General features: G+C 42.6%; 1 protein-coding gene across 1 annotated transcript in view; it reads right to left on the reverse strand.

Annotated features, from left to right (window-relative positions):
• Positions 1-1,284: 1,284 nt before the first annotated feature.
• The window catches only part of LOC119572592 (dynein heavy chain 7, axonemal-like), an 81,228-nt gene continuing 70,012 nt past the window's right edge, over positions 1,285-12,500 (reverse strand). The window contains exons 54-60 of the mRNA XM_037919696.1: positions 11,905-12,061; positions 11,037-11,223; positions 9,339-9,604; positions 7,359-7,510; positions 6,627-6,764; positions 4,765-4,908; positions 1,285-1,526 (exon numbers count right to left, since the gene is read on the reverse strand). Coding sequence (XP_037775624.1) covers positions 1,320-1,526; positions 4,765-4,908; positions 6,627-6,764; positions 7,359-7,510; positions 9,339-9,604; positions 11,037-11,223; positions 11,905-12,061 — 1,251 coding nt within the window. The 3' untranslated portion in view covers positions 1,285-1,319. The remainder of the gene's footprint in view (positions 1,527-4,764; positions 4,909-6,626; positions 6,765-7,358; positions 7,511-9,338; positions 9,605-11,036; positions 11,224-11,904; positions 12,062-12,500) is intronic.

Genomic DNA, 12,500 nt, shown 5'->3' on the forward strand with positions numbered 1-12,500 from the left:
AATGATTTTGTAGCACACACAAACAAGCGTTACATACATTATTAAATATATTAAGACAAATGTACCTATAAATCATCATTACCCACAGAAGGTCAAACGGTACACACGCGTACATACATACACACAGACAACAAATCTTTCTATACATACATGATCAAACAATAATAATGTTTCCTTTCAAAAATCGTTGGTTTCTAAGGCACGCTACTATATATATATATATATATATATATATATATATATATATATATATATATATATATATATATATATATATATATATATATATATAATTTGTATTTATTTTATTTATTTATGTATTTTTTTTTTTAGCTAACTTGTTTTTGTGGTTGTTCTTTTCAAATGATTTTTTTTTGTTTCTGCAGCGACTGACAAAATAATAGCCTTCTTTACTATCTTGTGTATGTAACTGTATTTGTTGTTTTTATGTATGTATAACCGCAGCGACTATCTTTGTGTATTTATTTAAACATACGTGTATATACGAGTGGCTGTATAAGCACATATATATATCTGTGTACTCGTATCTCTATGGTGGACATGCCTCTAATTATAACGCATCATTCAGCCCATAATAACACAGAACGAGCAGTCAAAGGGATTTCTACTTGGCAAGCCATAACTCCTGTACTGCCAGGACACCTCAATCGTCACTGACTGAGAAATTAATGCATAATTCACTAGTCATTTGTCAACGCGTTTGCAATTTAGCGTTGTGGCAGCAAAGGAAGTCATCCATTTTGTTGATAATTTTTCTTTTCTTTTTTATTAATGGTTCTTCTGCCTTATCTTTTCTTCTCTTCAAAGAGAAAGAAAGAAAGAAAGAAAGAAAAAAGTTAGTACCCATAGAACTTAGGACATTTTTCACTTGCAATGTACATGTTAGTGTTTGTGAGTGCGTATGTATGCAAATTAGCTCTAGTGAATCAAAGTAATCTATAACATCTTTGTATTGATCTTTTATGATAGCATTTATTCTATGTGCGTTTCTCCTTTGTCTTTCTTCATTTTTCTTCTCCATTTGCGGTACGATTGTCTTTCTTTTTCTATTTTCTTGTTATCCCCCTTTCCTCCCTCTCCTTCATCCATTCTTCCTACTCCTCCCCTTCTCTCCTCCTATCCCTCTTCTCTCCTCTTCTTCACCCCCTCTTCCTTCTCCTCTCTCCTCCAATCCCCCTTCTCTTCCCTCTTCCTTCTCCTCCCCTCCTCTCCTATCCCTCTTCCCTCCCTCTCCTCCATCCCCTCTTTCCTCCTCCTCTCTCCCTCCCTTCCTCCCACCACCTCTCCTTCTTCCTCCTTTAATCAGACAGCGAGCACAGGAGCGCCACGCCCCTGAGAGTCCAATGGTCCTCCGAGAGATGGGTAGGGATCCTGACTGAAATCACGTAGTTCGTGCAGTGCCCCGTCGTGGTGAGGTTTCCGCGTCGCTCGCTCGTCTTGTACACCGGGCAGGAGTAGGAGGTCGTGGCAGGTATCTCCTCGCGAACCATTGGCTTCAACCAGATCTGTGGAGGAGGAAGGATTGATAAATCGAAATGGATAGATAGAGAGAGATTTTTTTTGTTGTGTATTTATATTTTTTTGTATTTTTTTCGTTTGTTTAGATAGATCGTAAGGAGTAGGAGGTCATGGCAGGTATATCTTCGCGAACCACTGGCTTCAATCACATCTATGAAGGAAGAGGTGTTGATAGATCGAAATAGATAGATAGAGAGAGGTCTAGTTCTCGTTTATTTATTTATCTTTTTGTATTTAGGTTATTTAGATAGATCGTAAGGAGTAGGAGGTCGTGAGAGGTATATCCTCGCGTTATAGGAAAGTCTGGTAGTGAAAAATGTAAATAGGGGGGAGCAGTAAGGTTAGTAAAAGAGGAAAGGGTCGAGGGTGAAGGGTGATTGGATTACATGCAGAATGCTGTGTCTGAGGAAGGAAGAAGAATAATCTATAAGGAAAATTGGCAAAGGAGCCGTTATGAAACAATCAACGGTTAATATGAGTCAAAATGGGTGTTGGAGAAACAGGAGAGGAGAAGAATCCGGGGAATGGAATATGGGAAGAGGGGAAGGTGTTGAGGTATCAGAAAGAATGTCAGGAGGGGAAAGACATGAAGGGGACACGTGAGTAGAAGTAGAAGTGATAAAGATGATGGGGAAAGAAGAGGGAAGGATGGTACACGTGGAGAAGGGGAGGATGAGGTGTGGAAGAGAGTGGAAGGAAGAGGGGTAGGGGGAACTCGGGAGGAGGATGGACATAAGCAAATATTTTGAAAGTAGAGCGAAAAGGAATAGAGGGATTGGAGGATGGATGAGGGAACGGAACACTTTCTTGGGTCATGTTTAGGAAGTTTTGGATGCTTCAAGAGTTTCTGGAGGGGAGCTGGATGAGGAGGTCAGAGAAACAAAGTGAGGAGGAGAAGTGGGGATAGATGTCCGAGGAGCAGAGGAAGAGGTGGGTGTAGGAGAGGATGTGGTAGGAGAAGATGGCGTGGGACGTTTAGAGTGTCTAGTGCGACAGGTAGAGTGAGAAGGAGGATGGCTAGGCATCGGGGAAGTGGTAGGGATTGGAGTATCTGGATTTAGACTGGAAAAGGAATTTGACTGGATAGATAGGAGGGGAGAGTGAAGGACAGATCTGGAAGAGGTAGAGAGAGAAAAACATCGTCTTCGTGTCTGGCCTCCTAGTTTGAATCGGGGACTGCTATATCAGATCGAATCTTGTAGGCAGGGCAATTATTATAAAATACATAATGGGAGCCCCTTGGCACATGTGCGTGACTAAGCAGAGCAATTTGAACGGCCATGACCTGGTTGGGTACATAATTGGGCAGCGGGCTGTGGAGCGACATTATTTGGCGACATTATTTCTGACATTGACCGAGAAAGGTTCGACATGGTCGGACAGGGCAGGAAACTCCTCTAATATAAAATTCATGAGGGAGGTCATGTCTCTGGAAGCTAATCTTGGTAACATTGGTGTAAGACTTACGCAGGCCTCTGGAAGGAATAGTGTAGCACTGGACTGCCACTGCATCAGAGTCAACAAGGCATGCGAGCAAGTCGTTTTCACAGTGTGACCAGTCCTTGTAGACAGAACAATCAGTCGGGGAGACGGAAACATTCCGTACAAGTATTAAGAGAGGAGTGAGGTTCGGCAGGAATAGGTTTGCCAGTGAGGTCAGTCAAGGTAGATAGTGTACGAGCTTTGGACTCAGATATAAAAGTGACAAGGCGTGAACGATCGGAACGACAGCGAAAGGAAACATTGCCTACCTGTTTTTGAAAACATTGTTGGAAGAGAAGAGCATTGTCAGATTAAGAGGCTGTAGAGGGAATTACTAAGAATCGATTCCACTGGGCCAAAAAGACTACTCAAAAGTTTAGTAGAAGTGGAAGCAGTAGAAGGACGAGGGCGGGTGAGGAAGATGGGGTGGTGTGGAATGAGGCAGTATTGTGGGGGAGGAAGACAATAAGGATGAATAGTAGTAATATAAAGGGTGAAGGGATATACAATGAAGAAGACTGTGCAGTAGTAGATGGAATGGAGAATATTGGGAGAGAGGAAAGGGTGTGTTCTGAAGGTTAAGCAATGACCCGGGTGGATGATTCGGAATGGATAGAGTGGTCAGTAGACATCGAGGGAGTATTAGGATCAGTGGTCGGAGCCGTGGTCAAGGGAGAGGCAGGGGTCGGGAAACCAGATAGGTTAATTTAGAAACCAGATAGGCTAATGTAGATAGGCTACTTGATGAAGGGGCAAGCCTTAATCTCCCTAACAAGGGTTAAAAATCTTCATTGTTAGCCATGGTGAGCCTGAAATAAGGGGGGAAAGGAAACGGCGTACCCCTTAGTACCCTTATAAGGGGTAAGGGCTAAGCGATTAACGAGGGGAAAAGCGTGCCCATGGCTCCAGGAGGCCGATCAGGACTGACACAGAGCCAGCCTTTCATCCTTCCAAGACGGCTGTCACACCTTAGGAAGTGGACAAAAGAGGTGGATGAAGAAGAGAAGAAAAGACCATGCAAAATTAGTTGAAGGCTGACCCCCATATTGGGCCTCAGTCTCCGTGTCCTAAGCCCCCCCCCCCCCCCAAGACAACAACGAGCAAGAGATCTGGGGGGGGGGGGAGGTCTATGGAGGAGGTTTTGATAGATCGAAACTGATAGATAGAGAGAAGTGTTGCTGTATTTATTTATGTATTTTGGTATTTATCCGTTTATTTAAATAGATGAAAATATCTAGCTATAGCTTTTGTTGTATTCATCAATATATCCATTTATTTACTAATTTGTTATTCTGGATTCACTCTGTAAATGAGAGTGATAGATCGAGATAGACAGGAAGAGAATGGTTTTATTACTGCATTTATCTAGATTTATAGGTATTTATTAATTTACTTATCTCATTAATTAAAGATCTGTTATACTAGATTTAATGGGTAAAGAGAGATGAAATAAAGGGTAAGATATGATACTAAGAGCGAGGTATCTGATTCATCCATTTGCTAATGGTTCCGTGTGGGCTTAATTGAATAAACAGAAACTTGATTTCACTCCAAGACAAAGCCGAGACAGATAAAATAAACAAGAGATTTTCATTATCTTGGAGAGAGAGAGAGAGAGAGAGAGAGAGAGAGAAAACAGCTTTTCATTTTAATTTTCATAAGGAATGCATTCTCGATCTCCCATCACTTCCCTCCTCCATTAATTCCCACCAGGAGTAAATGTCTGCATCCAAAGGGCCTCACCGGCGGCATGTTCTCGTGAAGGCGCCTCGGCAGGGCCTCCTCCAGGCGGTCTGTCGAGTGGTCCCAGCGCGCGCCCTCGAGGTACAGACCCCGGATGTAGGTCCCGACGTCGGGGGCGGGGCTGGCCTCGTCGACGTCACAGACCTGGGGGGGGGGAGGAGGAGAAGGGGGGGAGTGTGTATGTGGTTTTATTTGTTGTATGTATGTATGTATGTATGTATGTACACACACACACACACACACACACACACACACACACCACACACACACACACACAACACACACCACACACACACACACACACACATATATATATAAATATATATATATATATATATATATATATATATATATATATAATATATATATATAAATTTTTTTTATACTCTGATCGTTGTTTTTTTGTTGTTATTATTTTCACCATGTTTCGTTGTATATATATATATATATATATATATATATATATATATATATATGTATATATATATATATATATATATATATATATATATATATTTTTTTTTTTTTTTTTTTTTTTTTTTTTTTTTTTTTTTTTTTTTGTTTGGCTTTATTGTTTGTTATTATTTTCATCATGTTTTATTACCATCATTATGATCATCATGATTTTCATCCAAATCCTTATCATTATTATAATCATCATAATATTCATCATCATTATCACTGTCATATTTATAATCAAGTATCATTATTCTTTTTATTAATAAGACAATTATCAGTGTCTTATCCCCATATATTAAGGTCATTATTACAATTTTCTCTATCATAACTCATCGCAAAGAAAACAGGGGGGGGGGAGGGGACAGAAAAATCAGCCTGACTGTTATTAAAAGCGTCATTGTCATTTATATTAAATACCGTGATAACCCTCTTCATTATGCATATGTTAATCTCGGTGTCAAATGTTGACATCTTAAGAAAAATTCTCTGTGCTTATTTTTCTCTATCTTAATTCATTTATTTGCTTTTGTTTCCTTGTTCTCTGTCTTTGTTACGCCCCCTAAATTATTCTGATTATCTTTGCACCTTATTTTTCTTGTGGAGGTCTACATGTTACGTTATATTATATATAGATGATATAACTCTATTTCACATTACAAAAATTGTGATTATTATATCACGAATGACCATAATTTTTTTACAGCATTTACAGAACCTCATAATTATCATGTATCGAAAATTACCATACTCATTCCAGCCTTTGCAACCTCATACTCCTCAAAACACTATCATTACTTATCACATATAAATTCCCATACTCATCCCAGCAATTGCAACCTCATACTCCTCACCATAAATTCCTATACTCATTAGATCACTTACAAACTCATACCATTACTCATTCCAATATCATAAATACCCGAACACATCCCATCATTAACAAATACATCATTAGTCATCACATACCACCCACCATCACATACCACACAACATCACAACCATTACATCATCACACATCACACACCATCACACCACCACATACCACCCACCATCACATACCACACACCAACACATACTACACACCATCACCCCCCCCCACCACCACCACCACACACCACCAATTACCACACACCACACACCACCACATACCACACACCATCACCCACCACACACCAACACATACTACACACCATCACCCCCACCCCCACCACCACGACATACCACACACCACACCCTACTCACACCACCACACACCCCACACCCACCACATTTCCACCTTACCACACAAAACCCCCACCACACACCAAAATAAACCCCACACACCATCACCCCCCCCCCCACCACCACATACCACCCACCACACACCATCACAATCCACAAACCATCGCCCCGTGTTCCCATACCTGGAAATGGAACCACAGCTGATCGATGGCGAGGGTGTAGGCGCGAGCATGGTTCTGCAAGACAGCTGTTAAGAAGGACTGCGTGAAGAAAAAGCCACTGAGCCAGAACACGCGAGGCTGCCCGAGCTCGTACCAATTCTGCGAAAGGAGGAAGTGGAAGAATGGGTGAAAATGGGGTGGGTGAGACGATGGGAGGTTGGCAGGGATGGGTGAGGAGGGAGAGGTAGATAAAGGGGAGGGGAGAGGGAGAAGGGAGAGAGAGAAGTAGGGAGGGAGGGAGGGAGGGAGGGAGGGAGGGAGGGAGAGAGGGAGGGAGAGAGAAAGTAGAGGAGGGAAAGAGAGCGAGAGAAGAAGAGAGGAAGAGAGAGAGAGAGAGAGGAGAGAGAGAGGAGAGAGAAGGGGAGGGAGGGAGATGGGAGAGAAAGAAAAGTGAGGAAGGAAATGAGAGAGAAAGTGAGAGAGAGAAGAAGACGGGAGAGAAAGAAGAAGAGGGAAGGAGATAGAAAAGAAAAAGAGAAAGCGAGGGAGATAAGAGAGAAAGAGAACAAAAACAGAGAAATAGGGATAGACCATACAGTGATTGGACGAAAGAAAAAAAAAGGAAATAAAGAAAGACAAAAAAAAAAAAATATATATATATATATAAAGGAAGAGAAAGATAAATTCCAAAATGCATACGGGAGGCGACTACCCTCCCTTTCCCTCTGGCTGCCGAAGGACCCCGCGCCTCACCTGAAGGAACTGGAGGCGCTGCACGAGGTCGTTGATGTAGGAGCCGAGGCCCTTGAGCGTCGGGTAGGACCTCGCTCGCCACATGTCGGGGACGCGGCCTGTGCGCACTCCTACGAGCACCTCCTCCACCTCCTCCGACAGGCTTTCCGTTCCTGCGGGAGGTTAGAGGGGCCCGTCTTGACACCGGCTGGAGAGTGAGCTGTCTGTCACACGCACACGCACACGCACACGCACTCACGCATACACACACATACACAGGCACACACACACACACACACACTCACACACACACACACACACACACACACACGCACACGCATACGCACGCACACACACACACACACACACAAATACATGCACATATACATATATACACGCACAGATCAGTATACATACGCACTCATGCCATTTTCTGCACCTATAAAGATACTAAAAATGCTCCTAAAATTGATTACAACACCAATACCAACAACGACAATATCATTAACAACAAAACATACAAAAAACAAACAAACGCAAAGCAGCAAAAACACTCGCCAACACTTTCTCTCGGTGAATTAATCGACCAAGAAAAAGTAGCGTTTTATCTGTATCTTAATATTCCTCACCAGAATCGAATTAATTAATTGAGTGTCATATTTCATTAGCATTCCGTCCCCGCCCGTATCGCAGGTCGTGGCGTCCAGAGCATATCTTTAAAGACCCTTCCTGCAACCAATCATCTTGACACGTGTTTAATTATCTTCTAAACATTTGATCGTGATGGAAAAGATCGAGAGGCCACGGTTAATGGCGGCAGTTTATCAGTCTGGGAATTAAATGGAATTGCTAGCTGTGGAGTCGAAGGTGAGATGGGGAGAAAGAGAGGGTGAAGAAAGAGACAGATAAAGAGCTAAAGAGGTCAGATGGGGAGAAGGAGAGGGTGAAGAAAGAGACAGATAAAGAGGTAGAGAGAGGTGAGATGGGGAGAAAGAGAGGGTGAAGAAAGAGACAGATAAAGAGCTAGAGAGAGGTGAGATGGGGAGAAGGAGAGGGTGAAGAAAGAGACAGATAAAGAGGTAGAGAGAGGTGAGATGGGGGGAAGAAGAGGGTGAAGAAGGAGAAAGATAAAGAGGTAGAGAAAGGTGAGATAGGGAGAAGGAGAGGGTGAAGAAGGAGACAGATAAAGAGATAGAGAGGTGAGATGGGGAGGAGAGGGTGAAGAAGGAGACAGATAAAGATAAAGAGAAATAAAAAGACAGAAAGAAAGCGAGATCAAGAGGGAAGGAGGGTGGGAGGGGAGGAGAGGTAGTGGGTGGGGGGGAGAGTAAGACAGAGAGGAAGCGAGATCAAGAGAAAGAGAAAGAGACGGAGAAAAAGCGAGATAAAGAGATGAAGAACAGATAAAGAGATAGTGAGAAAGAGAAATAAAAAAGAGAGGAAGCGAGATCATGAGACGGAGAGAAAGAAAAAAAGAGATAGAGAGAAAGAGAGATGAAGACCAGATAAAGAGAGGGAGAGAAAGTGCGATAAAGAAACGGACTGAAAGTGATATAAAAAGATGAGAAAAAAGATAGATCGAGAGAGGGGAAAAAAAGACAGAGTAAGCAAGATCAAGCGACGGATAGAGAATGAGAAAGGAAGAGACAGAGAGAAAGAGAAACAGACGGAGAAAGAGAGAGAGAGAGAGACAGACAGAGAGCGAGATAAAGAGATGGAGAAATAGAGAAAGGGAAAGAAAGTGAAGGAGAAAGAAAGAGACGGAGAGAAAAAGAGAGAAAGATAGATAGAGAGACGGAGGAAAAAAAAAGGAAGACGGAGAGAGAAAGAGAGAGAGAGAAAAAAGAGGCAGAACGAAAGAGAAAGAAAGAGCCGGAGAACGCAAGAGAGAGAGAGAGAGAGAGAGAGAGAGAGAGAGAGAGAGAGAGAGAGAGAGAGAGAGAGAGAGAGAGAGAGAGAAAGAGAGAAAGAGAGAGAAAAAAAAACCCAATCACAACGGACCCTCAATAGCCCTGAGGACGGCGCTGATGGTGCTGGAGATGGTGATGATGAGGGCGTTATATCTGCTCATCTCCTGCACGAGCACGGTGTTGAGGCTCTGCTCCCTCCTGGTGGGGTACTTGGCGAGGGCGGCGTCCACCACGAAGGGCGGCGGGATGCGGCCCAGGATCTCCTCGCAGGTCCTCCCTACGGCGTCGCCGTCGCCGTCGCCGCCGCCGCCGGACGAGAGGGACGTCGCCTGCGGGAGGGAGGGGGGGGGGTTGAGCCTTGTGGTTAGACGGAGGGCGTGAAAGGAGGAAGGGGGGGAGGGGGGAGGGGGAAAGAAAGGGGAAGAGAGGACGGGGAGAGAGAGAGAAGACGGAGGGAGATAGAGAGAGCGGGGATGTGAGAGAGAAAGAGAGAAAGAAAGAGAGAGAGAGAAAGACAGAGAAGAAAAGAGACAGATAGGCAAAGAAAGAGAAAGAGAAAGATAGAGAGAGACAGACAGACAGAGACAGAAAGAGACAGACAGACAAAGAAAGAGAAAAAAAGAGAAATGGAAAGAGAGAGAGTGAGAGAGAAATAGACAGAAAATGAGAGAAAAATTGAGAAGAGAGAGAGAGAGAGAGAGAGAGAGAGAGAGAGAGAGAGAGAGAGAGAGAGAGAGAGAGGAAAAGAGACAGACAGGCACAGAAAGAGAAAGAGGAAGGTAGAAAGAGAGAGACAGACAGACAAAGAAAGAAAAAATGAGAAACAGAGAGACAGAGACTGAGAGAGAGATAGACAGAGAAAGAGAGAGAATTGAGGAGATAGATAGATAGATAGATAGATAGATAGAGAGAGAGAGAGAAAGAGAGAGAGAGAGGTGTGGAGAGAGAGGAGAGAGAGAGAGAGAGAGGAGGAGAGAGAGAGAGAGAGAGAGAGAGAGAGAGAGAGAGAGAGAGAGAGAGAGAGAGAGAGAGAGAAAGAGAGGGTGATAAAGAACAGCAGTCCTTCAATTCTGCGGTGAAAATAGTGTTATTTATCAATGGCAAGCGTTTAACATCCATCACATATGTACTGCAGTTAAACAGTGCTCAGTCATGAACAGAAAAGAAGATAAAGGTAAAGAAACAAGAGAAAATGCGTGATGATGATGGTGATAATAATAATAATAATGATAATGATGATGGTAACAATAATAATAATAATAATAACAATAATAATAATAATAATAATTATGATAATTATAATAATCATAACAGCATCAGCAACAAAACTAATAATAACAATAATAACTATGATACAGAAACATCAATAATAATAATAATACTGAAAAAACGACAGTAAAAATAATAAGGATAGTAACAACAATTGGAAGAGAAGACTTGGTGGTATCGGTCTGATCCTTGTTTGTGCTAAAAAAGAGGAGAAGTAGAAAGTAAAAGAAAAGAAAAACAGCAATAACAATAAAAAAAATGTGAGCCCTGGTTATGAAGAAGAAGATGAAAAAGAAGAACAAAAAATGAAAGAAACTGTCGATAATAAATTGCTGATCTCGGCCCGGTCCTTACTGGCGTAAAACGAAAAGGGTGGAGCAAGGACAAAAGAAAACAAAGCGTGGGAGGGAAACGAAAAACAACAACAATAACAGCAACAACACCTGGATTACATGCTACTACTACTACTACTATCACTACTACTACCACTACTACTACTACTACCACTACTACTAATTATTCTAGAAAAAAGACCGGCACCTGGGTGAGGAGAACGGCCGAGAAGAGTTTGTTGGTCTCCGCCTGGTCCTTGTTGATGCTGGCGTTGCTGTTCATGCCGAAGACGTGGGGCGGGGCGTCGCGAGGGAGCTCCGAGATGTGGTTCAGGTAGGAGGCGTATTCACCGTCGGGGGGCGTGGTGTACACGTCTAAAGGGGGCGGGGAAAGGAGGGGAGGGGAGGGAGGGAGGGGAAGAGAAGAGAGTGAATGAGCATTGGGATGACGGGTAGGGTAGGGAAAAGGCGGTAAGCGAGAAGGATAGTAGAAGAGAGTGAGGATGTTGAAGATACGTTGCGATACGATGTGGCCGTGTCTAGGAACGAAGGAGCGGATAAGGCAATAAGGAAGACGATGGTAATAACGGTGACAAAGAAGAGATCGTGATAGTGATAGTAGAAAGAGGAAGAGGATGTCTACACGTCCAATGAGAAGGAAAAGAAGAGGAAAAAACGATGATGAACGAAAATGATGATGAGAAAGACGGATATGAGAAGGAAATGGAAATAGCAGACAGAAGGAAATTATGATCACTGTAGAGTATGGAGGAGGAAGGAGATTGTAAATTCGAAAAAATAGAAATACGAATAACATTTACGGCACAAAAGTCAAAACATGCCATGAGTTACAAATACTGGGATCAACCGCCCTACTTCCTTGTAAAAAAAAAGTGGAGCAAACATTAAACATTCAAGGATTAAAAAAAAAAAAAAAAAAAAAAAACGAACATAATAACCCCATAAACATAATTTACCCAAAACAGAACAACCACAACCCTTCCAACCTTCCAACGAACACCAAAACACAAACCGGAACAAGAAAAAGACCCTTACTATGTGGGTCGAACGAATGCGTCTCTCCCTTGACAATATCCGGGTTGTAAAAGCGGCGCAGGATCGTACTCAGCGTCCTTCGGTCTCGCTCGTCCGTCACCTTCCCTCCGTAGTTACACTCCGCCGTCAGGTACTGGAGGGCTTCCCAGGGAATCTCCTGAAGCCGCAGGAAGCACCGGGCGAAGAAAGGAAGAGGGGGAGGGGGGGGGAAGAGAAAGAAAGAAATGGGTGAGAAAAAGGAATTCAGTGATTTAAACAAGGGATTGGGGGATTCATTGGTGAGAGTGGTGTGTGCAAGAGATTTTTATTTTGTTGTGACAAAAATATAGAAAAAAAAATAGTGAAGTGCTAAGAAAGGTAGATACTTTTTTATAATTTATTATGTTGTTTATTCTGTTTGTTAACAAAGAGCTGCAGGCTATATGTACTGTCGACGGTAACTTTCTTTAGTGAATTTTATTTGCTCATAGATGGCTCCACAAACCACCAAGGAGAGAATTAAACGGCCTCTATGACCTTACCTAATTTGTCCTTTCTTTGAGTTACCTTTTTTGCTTTTGCTATTAATATCGATGTTGTTATTATCATTGACATTA

Source organism: Penaeus monodon, chromosome 4 (assembly GCF_015228065.2).
Source record: "Penaeus monodon isolate SGIC_2016 chromosome 4, NSTDA_Pmon_1, whole genome shotgun sequence".
NCBI lineage: Eukaryota > Metazoa > Arthropoda > Malacostraca > Decapoda > Penaeidae > Penaeus > Penaeus monodon.